General features: G+C 43.2%; 1 protein-coding gene and 1 long non-coding RNA gene across 4 annotated transcripts in view; both read right to left on the bottom strand.

The window, feature by feature from the left end:
* The window catches only part of UBE2Q2 (ubiquitin conjugating enzyme E2 Q2), a 48,856-nt gene extending 28,809 nt beyond the window's left edge, over positions 1-20,047 (bottom strand). Inside the window, exons 1-2 of one of the 3 annotated variants that reach the window (XM_065688050.1) lie at positions 19,580-20,046; positions 4,643-4,747 (exon numbers count right to left, since the gene is read on the bottom strand). In XM_065688050.1, the coding sequence (XP_065544122.1) occupies positions 4,643-4,747; positions 19,580-19,765 (291 nt within the window). In that variant the 5' untranslated portion in view covers positions 19,766-20,046. Of the gene's footprint in view, positions 1-4,642; positions 4,748-19,579 lie in introns of all 3 variants that reach the window. The other 2 variants (XM_065688051.1, XM_065688052.1) reach the window with 2 other exon arrangements.
* A 272-nt stretch (positions 20,048-20,319) lies between these two features.
* Positions 20,320-22,630, bottom strand: LOC136018664 (uncharacterized). Its single transcript, XR_010614522.1, has 3 exons — positions 22,579-22,630; positions 21,189-21,295; positions 20,320-20,449 (listed from the first exon to the last, which is right to left on the bottom strand). It is a non-coding gene; the product is annotated as an uncharacterized LOC136018664 (long non-coding RNA).
* Positions 22,631-23,573: the final 943 nt, after the last annotated feature.

Raw genomic sequence — 23,573 nt, 5'->3', positions numbered from 1 at the left:
AGATTACACAGCAGCTGTGCCTGCAGAAGTGTCTCCCTGCCTCTAGCAGCACACAGTCACCTTCTCAACTGCACTGGCACCAGTGATCACACAACCATGCAGCAGCTTACAAGCTTCATGCCAGATCAATTCATGATCACCAACTCCAATTCACAAGCACCAACTCCACCACCAAAGGGAGGCAGGAATGGATAGCTAAGGGCAGGACCCCCTCCCTGGCAGCAGTTTACTCTTAGTGGCTAGCTTAATGCAACTTCCAAAGTGCAGTTTCAGTTTTATAGCCAAGTTGTTTTACTTGACCTCAGTTTCTGCAGTGCGCAAAGGTGGCAGCAGAGTGAAAAGCTGGTCCTGTCTCTACAACCCTTCTTCCTTATTGTTACATTTTTCCTCCACTGGAATTCATTTCATATCCTTGATCCTTCTGCCATGGATCACCATCACTGTTATCCCTTATGCTATGGTCACATGTATCAAAAATCATAGGATAATTTGGGCTGAAAGGCACTTCTGGAAGTCATCTAACCCAACTCCCTGCTCTAAGCAGGGCCTAGCATGATCTGGTAAGTGTTAGCAGCACATGAATAGACCTTATCAAAAGGGATAGCAGGTTTCTGCCATGTAGGAATAATTTAAATGCATTTCCAGGCTAACTTCACATGCTTGGCTGATGTAAAATGAATGCTTAACACACGCTTTGCTGCTACTGAAGAAAAGTGGGCTATCAGTGTACCAGTACTTTTGCTGTAATACAAACTGCCTAAAGCAGAAACTAAGCAGGAACTCGGATGTATAATCCACAAGGTATTAAAGGAGCAGTGTAAATACCCACGTAAGGTAAATGCTCAAGTGACCAAATACAATGACAGAATTATAAACTAACTACATAGATTAGAATTAATATGAAAATATCAAAATATAAATAAATAAATATATACCTATGTATAAAATATAACTTTTAATGCTTCAGGAGTTCTCAGAAGTTGGTAGTTCTCCTGGACAACATAATGCTGTTTAGACACAAAAACACCTTGGAATATTTTTTGCTCGATGCGTTAACATCTTGCAAATAGAAAACAGTTTAGAACATTTTTTCTGAAGCCCATCTTACATTAGGAGGCCTTTTTATGCATGAAGGGATCTTTCTAACACCGTATGAAAGCATTAATTTTAGGACAGCTTTAATGACATTAACATACTGCTGAATGCACTATGAAGCACCTTGTTTTCTATCACCAAGAAACGTGGGCTTCAGTAGTCTAAGTATAGGCATATTTATTCTTCCACATACATCTATCTACCTATATACACACACTATATTGATGTAAAAATATATGAAGCGATAAATCTTAGCCTACCACAGAAGTAAACTACTGAAGAAGAATACAAGAGGAAGCAGAGGGAAGAAATAACTGCCGCTTGGAGTGTGACCACTCTGAGCTACCAGGCAGTCTGTGACAGTAACTGGTCCCACATCCAGCAGTCATGGGCAGCTTCAGTAAATAAAGCACAGCTTCTTCCTGCATTTTGTCTCTATGAACCCCAGTACATGATTAGTTGCTGCTGCACTGGTAGTCTGCAAGAGCCAACCTTCTTTCCTGAAATGCCATCATGTGGGACTAAATCTAAATTCTTAATACAGCAGCAGTGTGCTTAGGGACAACAACTCATCCAAGTTGTACAAGTACTTATGCCAGGAATTCTATACTTTTGGCATCTTCCACGCAAATAAGCCCTCAAGGTTTGGAGAGCATAAGAAGTAAAAGCTGTCCATTTGAATTGAGACCCATTTCACTATTGGCTTTAAAAACAAAACAGCCAAATCATGTATAGTTCTACTTAATAGCCAATAAAGTAAAGATTTGAAACTAAATTTGCAACTATAACCTCCAATATCTAATATTATTCTGTATTATATAATGATTATAGATAACTCTTCTTATAATACAAGAACCATGAAACTGAAGCAGGGTTTCTGTTTTGCATGACACAACCACTAGAAGGCAGCTCTCAGTTTCACTACCCACCACATCTCATGTAATGCTGATGTTCAGGATGTGGAAGGGAATCCAGCAGACACTAGGGGTCAGAGAGAATTCTGCAGCCCCTTCATCTGCTGACTTCAACTTGTTCAATCTGGAGAGTCAAGCAGCTAAGGCCTCCAAATCTAACGCTATCTGCACTGATCACATTCTTAACCTTTCCACATGTTTAGCATTTTGACAAATGTTCACAGCAAGGGAAGTTAACACAGTTTCAGACCCACCGAAGATTTTCCAAGAAACTGGGCATGATTTTAACATAGTAAAACAGTTTTCCTTTTAACATGTCAAACGACAAGGCTTCCATACCTAGATATCCCTGTCAAACTTTTACGCCTGAAGAGCATGCTCTTCAGCTTCCCAAACAGGTGATACCTGACAAAAGCTACAAAGCAAGTAGAAAGGGCAAAGTAACCCTTAAGAATGCTGTGAGGATACATGTGCTAGCAGTGCTTTGAGCACACGGTCACTGTGCCCTGTTGAGCTCCTGGGAGAGTCCAATGCAATTTCCTATCCAAAATTTGAGTGTTCCAATAGCTTTACGAGTTCAGAACATGCCACAAATGATCTCCTAGCTGCAATATATTAAATACGAGCTGATTTTGAACATTCTAAAAGTTTAAACTGAACTAAGCAAGTTTTTAGGAGATAGCATGATAAATCAGAAGCCTCTGGATTTCTGCATGTAGTCCCTTACCCCTTCCTACCTGACTCCAAGAAGCCAGCATGTAAGTTTTTCCAACACTGTTGAACAGGAGGGAGGGAACTGCACAGGGAGAAGTTGTAGGGAGAAAAAACTAACCCAAACGCACAAAACCAAGTCCCTTGAGCAAAAAAAGAAGTCAGATTTTGTAGAGTAAGTATTTGTCTCTTCAGCCACTAAGATCTGTCTTCATCTTGGCATAACACGATGTGGGGTGGATTCCTGAGAAAGCAATGGGCCATCCACAGGTGTCTATTACATAAACCCATCAGCTTTTACACGGGCAAGTACAATCTTGATGTCAGAAGCTGTTTTCTTAAAACGTACATGAGCAATCCATGTGCAGATGCAATTCAGCACAGCAAGTCCTATGCATGTTTGTGATAAAGCTTTCTTTCCTATTGCAAGCAAGCCTGTAAGTAATTAAACATAGGAAATATCTTGTTTAAAAGTTTTAGTCTGAAGCTACCAGCCACAGCAGCTTCGAGCTGGATAATCTTCTGAAAACTGTATTGAAGAAAAAAGGTGATTTGGTCATATTTTCTGCTACTACACTGGCATAGGTCTTCCTAGGCAGATGTCACAAACATTAAGGGATCTAACATTCTTCTGAATATAGTTTAGTCTAAAGTTGGGTTGTAAGAAGAAAACACACAGCTGACATTATGTCTCCTGTGATCATACCTGACACAACACATAAAAATCCTAATGTTCCTCTGCAGTGCCCCTTTGTTTTTAATTATGGCAAGGCCATAAAGATTCTCACTTGCTAGTTTCCTAATTATTCCTGCTAGTAGTCATATGCACCCTAAATATCCTTTAGAAACAGAAATTTACACATCCTTATCAAAGATCAAGTGTGCTTGCTTAACATTAGCCCAGAGAACTTTACAGGTCAGTGATTTCATGAAGAAAAACATTCCCAATTCTTTCCAAGACCAGGCAAATACCAATGCCAGCTCATAATTAATGCAATAAGCAGTATTCTGCAGATTTGCTCTGTATGCATCATGAGCATTCATGTGTTCCTGTACACAAAAATAATCCCCAAATGTTAAAATCATCTGTTAACAAAGATCATTCTTAAGGGCTATTTAATATCCATAACACTGAATTTGGAGAGGAAAACCAACACTTTTAATCACTGAATTTGTTAGTAGGCTGCACTTCTGCTCTTTGTGGAACAAAGTACATTTGTACTGAGATGCATCCCTAAGTAATATTCAGGGACCCACAGAGAATGGGAAGTTAATTTTACAGATATATGTATAATTTACATACATACACACTCCCACCCCTCTTAGCTCTAGATCAAAAGGGTACTCAAATAAGACATAATGCCTGGTAGTTTTCTGAAATACAAAACTGCCATTAGAATCTGTGTAAAGACCTTCTTTCAGCAGCAATCACCCAAAGTCACAACACCGTTATCACTATCTAAGGAATGTTCTGATGCACCATAAGCTATCAAGCCAAGGTGTCTTTACTGAAACCGCAAATTCTTTCTGCTAGAGTCATGGTTTGAAGACTACACATGCTCAAGGACACAAAGCTTTTGCCTCCATAACTATCTCTGTGCAAAGCAACCTCTAGAAGAGCCGAGTTATTCAGTAGTTTTTAAATTCTCCAGCATTTCACTGCATAATTACTTCAGAAAACTTTAAACTGTGTGATAATTGGGGCTGAAATTTAATTTTTTTTTAACCACAAGCATTTAAGTCATCTTCCCCTCCTTGCCCCAGATCTTTTGGATTACTTTTGGTTCATACATTTTTTGGAACAGAAATCTGTATTTACAAACCCCCCACCCCCAAAAAAAACCCAAACTGAACTAATTTGGTGTGCTTAATAATGTGACAAAGCTCAATAAACACCCAAAACAACCAAAACACTTGCTCACCAGAGTATTGCTCTTCTTAATATCTTCTAAACGCTCTAAGACTGAAGTCAGGTTTGGGTCATCTGATTCTACAAACCATATTGGTGATGAAGAGGGGTAAGACTCCTGTTAAAACACAACACAAAAGACCCAACAAATAAATAAACAAAAAAAAAAAACCCAAACTATAAAGCTTTTAAAACTCATTCACCCAAAAATATCACAACACAGTATTAACATCACCTTTTATCTCACTCTCAAGTCAGCTAACAGAGAAGCTCTTAACACAGCATTTTTAGACAACGCAAGAGAAGCTGAAAGAATCCAGCCAACTGGTTCTTCTCGTATTTCATCCTATTTTCATCTTTATCAGATGATGGACATAGATAAGAAACAGTTCTGAAAAGCTTAAAACCCTGGGGATGGGTGGAGCAGGAGGGACAAATGTAAGCATGTGGTAGATAGGATCATTACCAAAACACAGAATCACAACTAGGACATGTCAAAGAATAAAACTAGATGGGTGCCAGTTTGTCACAAAAACGCTGATTCTTCCAAGTAAAAGCTGTGAAGGCAACAACACCTGGAGCCTCCAGATGGCCTTCTCAAACAGCATCATTCAAACCATTCCTGCACTGGCCCTCAGACTGAGGCAACACAGCTCAAGTCCATCACACAGTCCATCCACAGCTCCTGCTTCATAGGACAGACTAACACGGAGATCATGATGTCAAAAATCTGTAATTTGATCCTTGTACCATCAAGGCTCATAGAGGACTTTCTACTATTTATTAAAAGATTACTCAAGCAATATATTATGCACAAGTCTATTGGGAAAGCTTACAGACTCTCTTCCATCACTGAAATCCTACAGTTGTCAGGCAGATGCCAAAACACATCTGAATGACAGTGAGATCAGATGGGTTCACAGGATTAGAAGTAGAGATGATTTTCCAGAACAAGCCACAGTCAGGGCACTTACAACACATGGAACAGGCGTGGCCCACAACCACTCTTACAATCCATGGCAAGTGATTTCCCTGTCACTCAGCTGCCACAGCATGCAGCCCTTCCAAAGGTGCTTGGAAAACCCTTGCTATGGAAAGGCAGACAAAGTCATTTGCCTCCTTTCTAGAAGCTTCAAAACACAATTCCATATTTTTTCCTGACACACTTGGTAATGCTGTGAGGATGGAGGAAACCACGTAGCTTCCTGCTCAACAGCAAGTGTCCCTTCATATCACTGACAGGTTTGGATTACTTTATTTTCTTTTGGTTAAGGCATTCTCTACTTCTCACCCATTTAATTAAATTCTAGTAGCTGAGGACAAATTGCTGAACCTCAGTTTTATCACCCAGATATTATCTTCATATCCCCAGGTCTTACTAAATAGCAGGAGGGAATTTTCGTTCATTTCCCTCACTGATGTTTAAAGGAAGAATTCCGTATTTCTCATTCCAGCAGCAATAAATCATGCTTTATTCTCCAGCACTTAAGAGTCAAGGTTCCTACCGCTACTCTAACAGGTGACTCCACCACATACTTATGAATCTACACTCTTTCCCAACTGCATTATTTTTTTCTTTATGATTTTCAAGACAACTGCTAAGAAGTTTCACAGGAGGAAGACAAAATCCCTGCCTGAGCAGTCACACTACTGGGCTTTAGTGATTCCCAAGCAAACTTAGCCTTAGCAACCTCTCAAAGTGCAAGTCCCAAAAGAAGAATCCAGACCTTCATAACCTAAACTAGCTTCTCTCATTTCAAAGATGCTGGGTTTATCAGACCACAGAACATGAGTCATCTGAAAACTAGACAGAAAGACAAGCGTGTTACAATTGGTATTGAATGAGACAAAGCTTACTGCCTAACTGACCTTCCAGCTGAAGAGCTGAACCTCCTAACAGAAACTCTGTGATTAGATCAAGGACATCAGCTTTGGCAGAACAGACCATCACACTCCAACGACGTTCTAGCTCCAGAAGTCTAAAAATCCCTGCCTGAAAACTGCAGCCTTTGCATACACTTATTTCTAAACAAGCTCAATCCCCCCAGGTTTGTATTTATTTTTTAAAATCACAGCCAGCAAATACCTTCAGAGAACACAATATTCCTGGTATCTTTACGTAAAGACAAACTGTTTATGTCCTTTAGCTTCACTTCAAGGCACACCACAGACCAAGCAGAGACCTTAGGATACATATTCTCGATAGGCAAAAAGGTTAAACTCCCATCTGCCACTTGGGACCCAAGCTATTATTTTTTTAGGAGCTACACTCCACTAAAATCATTCCAGGTTTTGTACTGATATCATCTCACTCTCCTTATTTTTAATAACATGCGACCCCCCTGTAAGGTCTTCTGTCATAGCGCAATATTCTTACCTCAAAACCTTCATATTGCACGCTGGATCTTTATGCACAGGACAGAATCAGAAGAGAAACTCTGCTGTGACCCTACCGCCCAAAGACTTGTTTGAACCAGCTATTTTTGAGGCCTGAACTGCTCTGGCCAGCTCATTCCATTAAGGGAAATGAAACAGAGTAAACACTACTACCATGACTTGAGATTACACCAACATCCCCATCACTAAATACAAAGAACAAACAAAATCTCTTCCAAGATTTATTGAGCCATCTGCTTCTTGAAATCTTCATTAGGATAAAAATATTCTCCAGATACAGTCAACATTTGAAATGTGCATTCTCCCAGCAGTTATTTTTGGCCTTTTTTAATCAAGCATTTTTACACGTTAGTCCAAGCAAGTCTATTAATTGCATTGATTTCTATAAGATAGATGTCTGTCAGTCTATTGTTCAAAACTGAACCTGGAATCTGATGCCCCTTACAGAGTAAAAGCTCAGCTCTTCACTGCCTACATTCTTTTCTGACAACTCTGTTTCTCCTCTACCCACCAGAAGGATTTAATGAACGAACCCCCAGTAGAACACTTGTTGGTTCCAAACAGAGTCCCTCCCAGTCTGGGGGCCTACAGAAAAATCTCTTCCAAAACACTTGCAGCAAACCCTTTGTCAGACAGCGACATGACTGGTAGTGTGGATTGGATAAACAAGCAATCCCACTACGTGTTTAATTACAGTGGCTACTTGAATGTGCCGATGCCTTCTGTCCTGAATGACAGGCCTTCCTCACTCTTTGCTCTCATTCCAACTCATTCCACTTTTTGCAATAAAGGCAAAAACTTCCAGTTGGTGGCAACACTTTCTAATTCTTCAGACTTACAACGAATATGTTCGCTTAACTTAAAAACGTATATGGCACTAGGATTCTCAGGGCCTGTAAGCTGTATTTTTGGAACAGCTGAGTTTCACATGGAAATGAGTCACTATATTTTGAAAGAGAGAACTCACATACAAAATTCAAACATTCTGATCTCGAGATTAAAACAAGCTCATGAGTAACACCATAACACACAATGAAAAACTAATGTGGTTTGTAAGGTCAAACACCTGAACTAAACACAAGCTAATTCTGTCAAGAGACTCAAGTCAGCTTTTCCTTCCATATCTGCATCCTATAGAGGGATGGATTTGAGTTATGTCATGCAAGGAACACAAGCTTCTCAAATACAAAGGCAGCACTTTGAGAGAGGAACCCTAGAATAGTAATTATTATTATTATTAATTCTCAGTGGCTAAAACCCCATCACTTTTGGCCTTTCACAACACAGTGATGTTGTGTAATTAGCTTAGCTGCACAAGTATCACCCATATTAAGTCTCTGAGATCTTTCAGGTAACTGCTGTAACATGACATCTTCCTGCTCTCTAGAAGTAAAAGCAAAAATTCATCACAAGGGGCAAAGGCCCCAATGCTTTCACAGGCTAATGCATCTATACAGCTTGGAAAGCAAATGCAACTGCTCAGTAAGACATGACATCACATCTCGCATGTACCCAGGCCCCAGGACAAAGGCTGGATGTTTACAGCCAACCCAGATACAATTACAATTCATGGGATCATCACTTCTAGAGAGTCTTTGTATTAACACCAGGACAGACTGAGAGCTTTGTCAACACAAATGCTTCTGTAACAGAACGCAGCAAAAGAATTTAGCCTGCTAATAAACACACAGAATACAAAGAGACTAAAGCCCCGTGCTCCGACCACTGGAACAGTTTCCACACCTATCGAATCATTTAGGAATACCACAGTGTATCAGAAGAATCCACACAGCATCCCACTGCTCAGACATTCCACTGCATCCTCTGTAAAAAGGTCTACTTGTATTTTACTAACAATTTTGCTTACAAAAACAAAAAAAAAAGGCAGCAAAGTGACAGCAGATACCAGAAACACATACATTAAGACAGCTTTTCCCGGATACAGATCTGTCAGCTAAGTATATCCTATCTAAGCTTTCTCATCCTTAACAAAAGCCTGTTTTACTTGCAGTGTTATATAATCTTTACCCTGTTCTGTAAAGCTACAGCAACACCATTTTGATGTAAGAGACTTTAAATGAGCTCTTTCTAAATCACACCATTTCAACAGTATTGTAGAAGTTCCTAAATTAAAACAGCACATTATGCCCAAATCCCTACAACTAGCACAACCTGTACACACAGTTTGCTATAAGGTAATAGTGTAACCATGTCTCCTTGTACACAACAGAACCATTTTGTCACAGCCAAATGGTAGGAAAGCACGTTTAAAAACACATCTTTAGCATCATGATGTAAATATCACAATTACACCTTGATAGATCTTTTCTTTAATTTCCAAATCGTGTTAGATTAAAAAGTGGGGGGCTTTCCTTTTAAAACTCCTTCATATACTGGCTGAACAAAGCTCAACCAATTGAGTGTCTTTTCTAAGTTCTTGCAACATCTCCATCACTGACAGAACCCAGATCTGTCCTTTTATCAGCTACAACTAAAACTTAGCTGATTTTCATCAGCACTTCCAGCTTGTATCTTCTTGGTCCCAAAATGTTTTCTCCACCTGCCTTTACTTCCAACCAACAGAAGGTCAAGCCACAGATCTTTTAAACAGATTAACTGCTCTGAGAACGCAAGCAGGAGACTGTTCTAGCTCACACAGCTCCAGGTGACAAAGTCAGCCAATCCTACTGTAGCAAGACTTCTCAGAGGACTAATAAGAGTCTTTTCAAGGTGAACATATTTGCAGCTATAAACAATCAAGTAACCGATCTCAAATCGTAAATGTCTTTCTCTCAGCAGACACCTTGATGCTATTATGTTTGTTTGAATTAAATAGCAGAATTAGATTAAAAAAACAAAATCAAATCAAGTCCCACTGGTTAGGGATCATATACACATCCTACATGAACATTTAAAACAAATATTAGAGATTAAACTCTACAATCAGCTATAGTTCGGTACATACTATCTGAAATGAAGTCAATCATTCACTACTTGTGAATTTTTCAGCTGTGTCAACTGCCTTTAGAGGGAAAAATAGCCCTAGAATTAATATTAACAAAAATATCAGGATTTGAGAAGATATTCTTAGAGCTAAAGTTGAGCTTGACATCCATAAACCACTGCTACTTACAGCTTCCTGAAAAAAGTTACTCAAGTTACTAAAACTTAAATATGCATTTTCAAACATCAAGACATCACCATTTTCTCTATTGTACACACCGAGTTACTGAACACACTATAACATTCTAACATTTCATTTCCAAGTTCAAGTGAAAATTTGCACTTTTACATATAAAAGATTTGTCATTTCTATAGGAATACAGGAGTTCAGAGACCCAGGCTCCTAAAAAGACAAGAAAAGTGTATGCAGTGGGGGAGGGCTTAACAATTCAATTTAATACTGGAGGTAAGAAGAAAGCAAAGTGAACTTTACCCATCTCTACTGAACAAGAGGAAAACTTCAAATTGCTTTTCCTTTTCAATTTTAAGATCGCATGCAACATACTTTTAACTTACTCAATGCACATAAACAGAAGGACATCTTTTATTTACCAGAACTCACCTAAACAGAGACCACAAAAAGCAAGCTTGTATTAGCTTTCATTTTCTTACACTCCTCCTGAAGTCAAAGTCTGTCTCAATTAAACAAGAGTACTTTTTACAACCCATGCCTTTATTTGGTGAGGCACCAAGTTCCACTGACTAAAATACACGTGTTTCTCAAACACAGAAAATTACTGCAATTCTACCCTCAAGTTCCATGACTGTTTTGACAGCCACAGCCTATACAAGACCATCCCAGGTGGAGCAGCATGCTTTGGTCAGACCCCTGGAGCTTGCAAGAGCTTAATCATCTTGCAGCTTTGCAGAAGGCAGGTGAAAGAATCCCATAATCCTGCTGCAGGTAGGTTCTGCTAATACACTCATCACTGCAGAACTGAATACCTTCAGGACACAGTAAACCAACACAACTAACAGGGTCATGGCTTCCGTCTCCCACACACTCTCCAGGGAACGAGGTAAGCGTAGCACAGTATCCATGCTGATTCCAGTATTTGAAACTGCACATAACCTTTGGAAAAACAGGTTTATCACACTCTTGGTTGCCACAACATGATGCACTCCAAACAAAAGGCCACAGACAGCTTGTTGTCCAGTATAACAAAAGTACAGAGACTTGAAATACAAACTTTGAGCATAAAAGCAAATAAGGCACTTTTCTGATAGAAGCAAAGTTATTGATCTTTTATATTATAGTTATTATAATTATTGATCATTTTATTCTCCAGGTCACCACCATGATGCAGCATGCCATGTAACCACTCCAAGAAATTCACAGAAAAGAGAAACACTCTAAACACTTCTGTACGGACCCAGTGTAAAATCCACCAAATTCTAACACGCCGTGACTCAAACACAACTCTTCTGTTAATGCGAAGCATGATTTAGCCAACAGCATAGCAAGTGACAGATGTTCAGAAGCAGCGTGTAGTCTCTGAAAATTAAAACTGTTGTTGAGGGCCAAACCAGCCAAGTGAGCTAAGGAACATTCCTTTGCCAACACTAGCAACAGCAACAATAAAGTTACAGACCATCCACACTGAATATCGGGCAAAGAACACAGCATTGCTGAAGGCTGACTTGCTTATCAGGAAGAAGGTTGTAGAGCCAAGACTGGAATCCAGATTTTCACCATAGCACCTCACAACAACCTGTTTTGTTCCTCACACACAAAACCCCACGGTGTGCCAGGACTCTCATATTACAGTTGTCAGAGGATGGTTGCTGCAGAGCCCTCAGCCACAAGCTCTTCCTCAGTGTGTGCACTGTACACGCACTCATGCTGGCAATGGTTCACCTCACAAGCAGCTAGACACATGTGCTACAGAGAAAGGTATTTTGCAAATCTGATTCTCCAACACTCACTCTCTACCAGTAGCACAGAATCTTATGTGCTCAGATTCCCAAAGGAAATCTGGTTACGTGAAAGAAATTATCAACTCTTCCTAATCATCAGGAGTTACTGAGTACCTACTTCTGCAACTACACAAACAAGCACATTCAGAAAAGGTATTAGCATTAGTGTCACAAAGCCAGAGTAGCAAGAAAAGGCTTCTAAGGTGGCTAGAACTAAGGTGTTGTAACATCTCACTCCTTCCCTGACTTAACTCAAAAAATATAAGGTTTCCTAACAGACCTGCTCTTGCCTCTATCACTTAGATACTCACAGTCTGATGTCACTTCGGCTGATACAAAGTCTGATGTCACTTCTGCTGTCACCCAGAACTCCAGTCTTCCCCATCCTCCTCTCCATTCTCTTAACCTTCAGGAATTCACATCTTTACCACTTCCAAAGTGTCCCCTTCCAGAGGCACTGTGCCCTGCCCCCTGAGAACACGTTTCCTCTTTTCCATCTCTTGCCTTTAGAAATTTGCTGTCCTCCAGACACATCTGCAGACACAGGGATGTTTCATTCTCACCCATGCTAGCAGAGGTCCTGCTGCTCTACTGCTGACACTGGACACCACATTCCCTCACAGCAACACCAAAACAGCTGCTCTGACCACTGCTCAGTCACTGGCCTTCAGATTAGAGCCATTTAGATGGAACTTTGTCCCCCACACAATTTCAGTACCACAGAGTTCAACCAATGTTTACCATTAAATCACTTGGATACCGCACTCTTACCCCAGTTATTCCCTACTCCAAAACTCCAAGCAAGCCTGCGGTATCTTGGGCACCACTGCACAGGAGCACTTTAATTTGCTTCTAATGCCACTGTGCAGGTTCAATTAGAGTTTAGGTTTCTGCCTTTCTCCATACACACTGAAGAAGCTCTTGCAAGACGTGCAGCAGCATTGGACTCTTTCTCTCACAGGGGTTAAAACATTAGAGAGATTTGTACATCTCAAGAACTCACACACGCACTACAGTGCTGAATACACCAGGATGTCTCATATGCATGAGATAACAAAAAGAAACAAAACATGTAAGGGCATTATTTTAATATCACACTTAAAGATTACAGCTGGAAACAAATCAGAAGACTTATGCTAACCGGTACGCTTGCTTCCAGCAAAGATCAACCGAGAACTATTCTGATCAGCACAAGTGAAGCTAATATGGATACTGGCATGCATGTATAAGATCTAAATGTTAAACAACCTCTCCTTACTATAATCAGCCCTTTAAGTTTTCAGTTGTCTTCTATGAGCTGGTGAAAGGTCATTTCAGTTTCTCCTATAAAGCCTGCAGCTGAAGAAATACAGTGGAATGCACACTATCATCAACTATCCTGTCTCTTAAGCAGTGTATTACCATTCACAGTCTCAAGGGGAAAAAAAAAATAATAAAGGAAATAAACATCAACTTCAGCCAGGAATTCAGGGTGCTGTAACTTTCCAAAAGTACATACAGGCAAACAACCTGACAGCACCTAACAGCAGTCCACACAGAGGCTATTAGTAGCTATTTCTGTTAGTCAGCTTCAACAAATATTTGTTGCTATCCAGAAGTTTTGCCCCCTCTCTTTGTTAAAAACACCGTTCAAAGAACTGCCTCTAGCTTTGTATCTTCCATTCTCCTGCAATGGATTTCATTTTACAAGCAAACTCTTTCCAGTTAGTCTGGTCCAGCTCTCCATTTAAGCAGGCACTGTCACCAACCAGACCCTGCTATAGGCCCACCAGACTGACACCAGCTTGAGTATTCTACTGTTCAGCTATCCCAAGCGTGGCTAAGGACTCAGCAGCTTGGCAAGCAGCTCTCCTCTGTCGGGAATGCTGGCTTCAGCAGTCTTCCCCAGCACTTCCCTCACCCCTGTGCCCTCTGTTGTGGCAGGACAGCTGTTTGTGCAGCCACACAGTCAGCCAGACTGGGAAGTGATCCAGATTAACACTAACACAGTAAAGAATTTTACATGCCAGCCAGGTCCTTAATCCAGGAAAGACAATTCTGGCCACCACACAAGGCACATAGCCTTTGCTGGTCTGTGAGCAACAGCAGTATTAGAGTGCACAGGAGACAATCATACTCTGTTCTTCAAAACAACTGTAATTCTGCACTCACACTGAGGATATCAGCACATCATCAATACACAGTATCCCCTGCCATAAGACAGAACACACACCTACAGATACATTCTAGTCTAAGTCTGACAGAATGAAGTTACTCTTTTTGGGAAACACACTTGATCAACTCCATTGGTAAATTCTGATGTTAAGAGTCCCATTGCAGACAGATTGCCATGCTGAACTGGGAAGTGCCACCCTATTTTCAAGAATAAAATTCACTTTCCACACCACTCCCTGATTTTTCTCATTTCATTGATGAAAAGTTTGGACAGAAAAATCTAAATCTTAGCATGCTCCCATGGCAGATGAAAATCAAGAGTAGCAGCACATGCTCTTGCTTCTTGTAGCAAGAGAAAGGTCCGGGGTATGGCCAACTACAGCTACTCTAGTTTTGACACAAAGTAAGTATCGTTGCCAACACAAATCAAAGGCAACTATCCCACACACTCCAACTCCTGTTACAACGTAGCCCTACTCTAACTCTTACCAACTAGGGAATATTCAGAAATACACAAAAATTACCAGGTATCTTTCAGTCTTCTGAAAAAAAAAAACTCCTGAACAGTTACCATGAGGAAGCATGATGAGTAAAAAGAATACTTTTAATAAGAACTTCTTTTAATTATCAAAGTGCAGGGAGAGCTCTTTTGAGGACCACAAAAGTCCCAGTTCAGAAATTACCGTATCGTTAACTCACTCCAGTAACCCATTTGAAGTAAGCGCAATTTCCTGTACCTTAAAACCTCAACATAAGCCAGCATTTATACTTTAAGTCCATCACTGTGGCTGTCTAGGATGCTTTAGGAGCACTTCATACATTACAGAGAGACAGAACGACAACCTGCAACGTCCTCAAGTACTGGATACAGCCTTTCACAGAGCACAGCTAAGCTGTGGGGTCAAAATAAAGCCGTGTGTCTTCCGGACACAAAATACTCCTCCTACTCCTTTTTGCAATATTCTTTTTCCGATTGCAGTCTTGGCATACAAAAGAAGTTAAAATCCTCACTCTTTTAGTATTTGTTTGCTTAATTACGATTTGTTAAACAAGACTAAACTTCTCAATTTCTATTGCATAAGTTGCATTTGATAACAGTTAACTCACATGCCTTTTTGTAAAGCACCAAGTACCCCTAAATCTAGTTAGAAAAGCACATATGATCAAGATAAAGCCATGTACGCTTTTATTTAGTCCTGGCATCCATCTGCCACAAGACAAAAGTCTCAACATCTACTAGAGAATGTCTAGCGATCGGAACTGAATGCCTCATTCCTTGTGTGGTTAGTTTGTGTACAAATAAACAGGCTGTTCAAAAGGTTATCAGTCATCTAGGCATTAGCTAGGACTGTGTTTAGCTTTAAAATCTTACGTCTTTGAAGAACTACTGCATATTCTAATGCACTCAAACATTCTGCATATACCCAACATATCAAAAGCTTCCTCATCCATTCTGGTTTAGAAAGGAAAATAAAGACATCTCCCATCAATTGCAGTTATCTGTAGACAGCAACCTTTTCAAGCCTTTCACAGCAGCTTCTAACTCTGATTTAGCAGCAGGCTATTTTTCAGTCAAAGCACAAGATACTTTATTCCAGCAGAGAAGCAAGAGAGTACTGGAGCCAGCCCTACCACCTGAACTGAATTGTTAATATGTGAAGGCTATCACTGCACATCAGAGCCCAGCATCTGTCTCAGACAAATTCAGCTCCCACCCAGAGCTAGCACAAACCCCATTCTACCTGCAAGTGCTACTTGAGGACACAGAGTTTCAATGGTACCTTTTTGTGTATGGGTGGAGATATTAATATCCAGTTTCCCTCTGATGAGATTATATAAAAACATAAGACGTTTCACAGCAGTGCAAGTCACTCCTTTTTCTTGTACTAACAAGGATAAGGTTGAATCATTCTAATACACCCTTTGGAATACTATGACATAAGTCTGATAAGGTACCAACCCAAACTACAGATTGCATTGAAAGACACCTAAAGTCACAATCAACACACACACTCCTCTAAAGCCACTATTTTGATACTGTTTCAAAAAACATGCAGAACAGGATTGATATGTATACTTTGTAATGGATGCTTTTATTGAACCTGATTAATTGGAATGCTGCTGTTAAATGAACACCTGAGAAAACCAGAAACAAAACTTCAGAACAGAGACACTGCTGTTGGCATAACAGGACGGGAATGTGAACGTACACAGCCTGAACAAGTTCAATAATTAGACAGTTCTCAGGAATAAGCAGCAGTATTTCTGACAGGTATGACTCCACCCTAAAGTGCCTCTTTTAAATTAATCTGATTAACCATTAAAGTTCCAATATGGGTCACTACCAGAAATAATGAAGTACAGACTTAGACAAAGTTCGTCTGTCGCTTCATGAAACAGAAGAGTCATCTCAGTGAGAAATTCCAGGGCAGACTTCTAATCAAACTGTGGAATTTAGACTGGGAAACCTGTGGAGATCCATGCAGTTCCTAAGCAGACATTCTCCCTCATCTCTCCAGGATAATGCTTCCTTTTTCCTCTGCCTCCTCTCTCTAGACTGGAGAAAAGAAAGAGATGCATTGTGAAGATTGGAACAGCTTAGTTACAGGGTCTCTTTTCAGATTTGGGGCAGGTGCTATTGGAAGCTCCCTTCCACAGCAGGTTTTGCTCAATCCACTAACTTCAGCAGCTGTACACACTGCTAGACAGCTTTCATTCCAGTTAAATACTGAGGTACTTAAACAGAACCACAAAGAAAAGTGATTCTTGAGCTTTGTGCTTACAGTTCTCCTTAATGGGATTCTTGAGCATCCAGACACACGATCTGTAAACTTTTGTTGAGTAAGGGGAACATCCTGGTTTGATCAGTATTGCTCCTGGTTAGGAGAAGCAGACAGCTAAAGTTACATATTTGCACTGTAAATAAAGAGCACTGAGATAGCAGCTTCTGATGCAAACAGTGAGTCTCTCCAAGAATATGTATTTACCAACAACTTTACAGTTGTTGCTAACAGCCTTACCAGCTTTTGCATGCTCCTACTGCCATTTCAAGTTCTAGTTCCTACAGTACCTGCAGATCCAGTGAAGCACAGTAAGCAAGACTTATGTTTTTCTGCTTAACTGTACCTACAGAAAAAACTAGAAACAAGAAAGAACTGAGGCCAAGAGACTCAATTCAGCGTGTGTCTGTGCGAGGAAAATCACTTTTGTCACACTTCAGAGTTCTAACACTTGTGTCAAAAAAACTAGGACACAAGTCCAGAGGTCAGCTTTCTCTTCTTGGCTCTGTCATCTGCTGCCCACTTGTTTCACGAGAGCCACCTCGGTATCTCAGGTTGCCCTCTCCCATTTATTTTTAACAGATGGGGAAAACAGCCACCTACCTCAAAGGGCCAAGAATTAGTCAACACTGGAAAGCACCAGGCTGCTTGCAAACACCTATGAAACAGAAACTTCAAGAAGCTGGGACACAGCCTTTCTTCAAAGCAGAAGTCTCTGCCCTAACGTTTGAAACCTCTCTTTTCCTGTTGTTTTTGCAAGTTCATACGCCACAATTGTAATGGCATGTGAAAGACCCCTTGACCTTCAGGGCAAGTGACTGTAATAGCAGATTGCAGACACTGTTCCCTCATTAAAGACATAAAAATGCCAAGAGTGACCTAAGCCTCTTTCTTGTTTGCTCAGACACACCTTATGCAAAGGCCTGTAAGAAAATGAGCATATTTCTTTGCAAGTTAAGAAAGAATCACTACCAAAAGTGGCTACAACAGAAGCAGCCTCAGCTGCAGATGTACACCATAGCACAAATCCAAGGCATGAGACACCTCACAGTGTTGCTACTGGCTTCCCTGTTAGCTGTCACTTGATGAATTAGGAATAACCCACCAAATTCAACTGGCAACTGAGGTGCCCAACCATTAGACCTTCAATTTTACTCTTTAGAGAAAGACTGATGAAACAGATGACATTGTGGAAAGAAACAACCGACTTCTCTGAGATTAAACACCCTCTACTGAATAAAAAGTATCTAAAGGAAGTCGCACAATCCATCACCTGATAGGTCATTCTAAAAACAAGAACACCAAAACATCTCACTTATTTTACCATAGAAAGCATCTTACAACTATGTACAAGTGTCCAACAAAACAAGCACCTGCCCCATGACCATGTCCCAGAACTGACCTCTCAGGACAAGTATCTGTGAAACTTGAAAGATCCTCTTAACAACTCTAACTTAATAAAGTTACTTTAAGGCAAGCAAAGTTCCAATCAAGACTATTAGATGTGCTTGGTTTGCATGCACGCTTTCATCTTTCAGTACTTACATGCATGGTTCTACCTCCACACCATTTGAAGCTTTTAACCTTTTTTAGGCAAAAGACAAAAAAGCTCTAGAGCTTACCTCCTTCAAACCCAGACGTAGTAACCCTATTTTCAGTCGGCTGAAGTCTTTCAATACTCTACTCTCCAGCTGAACCTTGGTAAAGCTTTTAAATGCACTCAGAACTAAAACCAGTCCGATCAAAAGGAACCTCCAGCACTTTCCTGAACATGAGTCACAGACCCCGATATAATCAAATCCTTTGGGAAGTTTAGGCCCTAAACTTTCCTAAACACAGAGGATTTCTACCGTAGCACACACCACTGAACGTCAATCTGCTTCCCTTCCACTCATGCAAAACAAACAGACCCCGACGAATTTAAGGGGGAGGCAGAAACAAAAGCACCCTCCAGGCAGCAGTCCCCCAGCCTCACCGAGGCTGCTCAAAGCTCAAGTTTAAAAGCCAGCACCATAACGCAGCAACTGTTCACAGGACTAAGGGCACCGCTTCGTCCCCTCACGACGGCAGCAGAGAAGTTTCCCGTCCCCCCCGCCACCGCTCGCGGAGCCTGACCGGTGGGGTGGGGAGGCCCGGTCGCCTGCGGGCCCGCCCGAGCAGCGTTTCCCCGCCCGGGTCAGGCGGGCCGCCCGGCTCCAGGCCGCGGCCGTGTGGCGCACTCAGTAAAGCGCTCGCCCTCCGCCTGCCGCCCGGGCTCCCCCCGCTCGGGGCAGAGAGGAAACGGGCCCCGTGCCCCTCCGGGACACCGCAGGGACGGGGGAGGGCAGGGACAGCCCCTCTGCTCGCCCCGGCGCCCTTCCCTTGCTCCGGGGGCTCTCTCCTCTCTGCCCCGGGCCCGGCAGCCCTTTGTTCCGGTCGGCGCCTCCGCCGGAGAGCCCCCCGCGAAGGGCCGCGGGGCCGTGCCTCGGCGGGGCGGAGAGGCCGAGTGCCCGCTCCCTAACTTCTGTGCGGGCCGCGGTGCGGAGGAGGCCCGGAGCCCCGGGGGGAGGCGGGCCCAGGCCCCCCGGCAGCCCCCCCCCGGTCCCGCGGCGGGCGGAGGCCGCGGCCCCCCCGGTGCTGAGTCACCCCGTGGCGGGGCTGCGCCCCCTCCCCGCGCCCCGCAGACAATGGCGAGGGCGGGCCGTGCCCCGGCCCCGCACCGTGATGTTGCAGTGGATGGTGAGCGGCGGCGGCGGCTGCGGGCCGGAGCCCGGCGGCGGCGGCAGAAGCACGAACTGGCAGTGGAGCTCGTCCAGCTTCCAGGAGACGATGCGGAAGCGCTCGTGGTCCTTGTCGAAGATGGACTCGAGGAACTTCAGCTCGGCCTTGAGCCCTGACACCGACATCCTGGCCTCATCTCCGGGCCCGGGCCTGCGCCGCCTCGCCCGCTCTGCCGCCGCTTCCCTCCGCCTCAGCCCGGCCCGACCCTGGCCCCGGCCGCGCCTGCGGGGCGGAAGATGGCGGGGAGGGAGAGGGCGGGGGTGCCGGGGCAGCCCCAGACGGAGGGGAGAGGGCGAGCGCGGCGGCAGCTCCCTTTGTACCGGCCTCCGGCACCCACTCGCTCGCTTAAAAGGGCAACAGCGCGGCCCGCACCCCCGTCCCTTCCCCTTCCTCCCCGGAGGGCTGGCCCAGGCCCGCCGCCGCCCCGCCCTCCTCTCGGCACACTGGCAGCGGGGCCGCCCCGGGCCAGCCCCTCGCTCCGCCCCGCTCCGCCCTTGGTCAGCGCCGCCGCCACCCCGCCTGCCCCGGCCCCTGCCCGGGCACCGGCTCCCCGGGGGCCGGACAGCAGCGCCCGCTTCCCCGCGGTGTTCCCCCTCCTCCTCCTCCTCCTCTGCCGCTGCTCAGCCCCGCGGTGCTCCTGCCCCACCGCGCTGTTAGATCGTGCCGAGCAAAACCTGGAGCTTGGGTTCGCACTTGCCACGCCGGAGTCCTGCCGGCCCTCCTCGAGGGCTGCCAACACAAACCAGCAACGCCTGCCCCACATTCCGGACGGATCGATACAAGTAAAACCTGGTGTCCATCGCGGCAGGCTGGAAAACAGCAACACAGAGGCCAAAAAATGTGTTAGTGTTGCATTTCAGCTCCTCTGTAATTGAGCATTTTACCCCCAGAAAAAGCACTGCAAAGCAGGAAAGCAAAGTGAACACTCGCTACATTCAGGGAGCAAGAGGCGCTGCCTCTGTTTCTGTCACTTCCTGACACTAGAAAAATCCTCTCTGCACCTTCATTTGTCCCTTTCCGTCTTAGTTTTGCCTGTAGACAGCTGACAGCTCTTTGGGAACAAGGATCAGCTCTCACATGGCATAAAGAGAGCACTGTGATACCAGTTGCAGTTTCTTGTTTCCCAACCAGCTCTTAATTAATGCATTACACACATGCACATGCACAAACCTGGAACAGAGAATTGATTTTTTTTTCAACATTGATATTTTATATAAATCTTTAATTCCAGAGAAATTGGCAGCACTTCACAAAGCACAAGCTGAATCTTGCCAAGTGGTGAGAACTCTAATCTTGATCCAGAAACACAGTTATGCACATGCCCAACTCCAAGCATATGGAGTCAGTCTTACTGATTCGTGGGCTTGAAATCTCCTATCTTTCCATCACAGAGAGCTGCAAAGAACACACTTAGCTACAAAAGCCAGGAAGGGTTGGCAGTAGTTAAATACTCTGAATGAAAGATACCAGAAAGCCCACGGAGGTGAAAGATCTGGTTTTTTCAGGTATCATTTGAAAGACTCCAATTATACAGTGTGTGCAGCTCACCTTTCCTAGAAGGGCTGAGCTGCATGTTGGCTCAGACTGTGTGGCCTGCAAAGTGAAGACAGTGGATATGGCTTGTCTATCGATGCATCAACAGGCAGGGTCAAGACCTTTCAGGGACAAAGGAAGATATAAGGGCAAAATGGCTACAAATTAACAGCAGAAAATTATAACTAATCTTTTTAGAAAGGGAGGGCCCACAAGAGCCTTTCTATGGGAACACCAGAGACAAAACTAAACAAATCAGACTTCGTCAGGCGTTACATGATGTGATGCATGAAACAGCAGGGGAATGAATTTGGTGACTCAGCCCTATCTCCCTCACACAACAGGATTTTGGCCTAGAACGCCTCTCTGCAGTAGATAGGTGGGTAGGCTGAGCAAGTTCAAACTGCACCATTTGTCATATCTTACCAGAACTGCCACTATCCCCGTCTCTGGTCTCCCATCCTCCTTGTCTTCTCATTCTCATCCGTCTTCCCTTTCCTTTGGCTCCCTGTTGACTGTGACACCCCATTTTTTGGCACCTGATAAGTGCATGTGTGCTGGCTGGGGACACCTTGCCTGCGTTAGCTGGCCAGCTTGTTGAATGCACGAGAACTTCTCTCATGCACCCAGCGATCCCAACATCATGGTGTCTCCTGACCACCTAGGAGGCCAAACTAATTGCTTCATTGGCCAAGTGTGTCCTGCAAGCCATATTGTGCTTAAGTCTGGTCTAGAACTGTTCCCAGCTCCTTCAGTACGCCTTTTTATTGCAGGCTTCAAGAAGCAACATGCAGCTGCACAGCCACCACTCCTCTAAATTGTCTCACTTCTCTGTGTTTAGTACGCATTGTGCAAGCTGTGAGTTCATTTCTGTGATAAGACCTTAAGAACACATTGGCCTGCCTCACTCCCTGGAATACAGAGGCTGCTTCAGAGGTGTAAAGAGTAGCTTGTCATGTCTGACTCATTCCTGTTTCTTCCTTCAGGGACTTGCTATGGGGCTTTGACATGAATCTCATGTTGGTCTCAAGATGACTCAGGAAATCCGCAGTCTCCCAAGACCAAAACAAATGCACATGGGAAGACTTGACATATCTGGGTAATAAAGGAAATGAATCCTGGTAAAGACCCTCAGGAGCACTGTACCAGATTCCAGTCATTACAGATGCTTTTGAGTTCCCTTGATCTATATTGCATGTTAGCAGCATTTCTTTTTCTACTTTTCTTCCTGCATGTACATCTTCAACATCATGGGAACCTTCCTCTACCATATAGCTAGATTTCCTCTTCCACGGATCTGAACTTTGGCCAAACCTCTCTGTTATGAAGATAACAGACCTTCATAACCTTCTCTGTTTCTTTTCCCCTCCCTTTCATTGAAATATAACAAGTTTTGTAACTTAACTGAAACTCTCAGAAAACACCCAGCAGGTTCCTCATTGCTTTTGGGGGTAAAACTGTCAGGAAAAAAAGGAGGCAAACAATTAAGACCAAAATTTTCCTTCCAATTAGCATTTACTGCCAGTCCTGTCTCCAGCTAGCCATGTTCCTGGTGAGACAGAAAGCCAGCAGCAAGGGGTGAAGGGACTCGAAGGACAGATGAGCTCAGGATGAGCCACTAAGAAGGAAATGAACAAAGACATAGGATAGATGGGCTTTGATGATAGTAAGGCTTGTTTGGAGTTTAAAGAAATGACGTTCCAGAGCACAGATGAATTTCAGTTTATATTAGTCCTTTTCTTCCTGTGAATGCCCTTTCCATGTCTGCTGTATTCCCAGCTCTACCACTGAGTGAATCTCCTGGTACTTTCAGTCAAGTGTTTGTGCCTAGCAGAGGACTGATCTGTTTCTCTGAGAAGTTTACGGGTTTGGTTTTTGACCTCACTTCTCTCCTTTGCAGCCTAGCCCTTAGAAAGGGTCCTTCTCTTTAATTCTGACATCATTTTCCTGAGGGAAATGGCAGGCACCAAAGAAGCAACTATGATTTTAGAATTAAGGAAGGCCCTAGAGCTTTTGTAATCCTGAACCTCAGCAGAAGGAGAAAGCAAAAGGGATAAGATTAATGAGATGGGAGGAAGTGTAAATTACTTTTAGTGATAGATGATGCAGTTTGATAATAGCTGATCCTGAGGTAGAACAGACACTTAAACCTTTTTCCACAGGTAGCAACACAAACTCAGACTAGAAAAGACAAATAGCACCTGATACCCATGAAGAGAAGGATAAGGCAGGAAACTTACCTAAAGCCTTGGGCAAAGGCAGAAAGACTCAAGAGGATCCTGCTTCTCTGAGATACAACCCAAGCAGTCCTGCTCACCAAAGACAGGCTTCCACATCAACTTCTAAGCTCACAGCATCAAAGTCATTGCTTCCATAATGAAGTCACTTTCAAAGCATTTT

The sequence above is a fragment of the Lathamus discolor genome, chromosome 8 (assembly GCF_037157495.1).
Source record: "Lathamus discolor isolate bLatDis1 chromosome 8, bLatDis1.hap1, whole genome shotgun sequence".
In the NCBI taxonomy this organism is placed as follows: Eukaryota; Metazoa; Chordata; class Aves; order Psittaciformes; family Psittacidae; genus Lathamus; species Lathamus discolor.
This window is presented reverse-complemented; position numbering and strand designations above follow the sequence as displayed.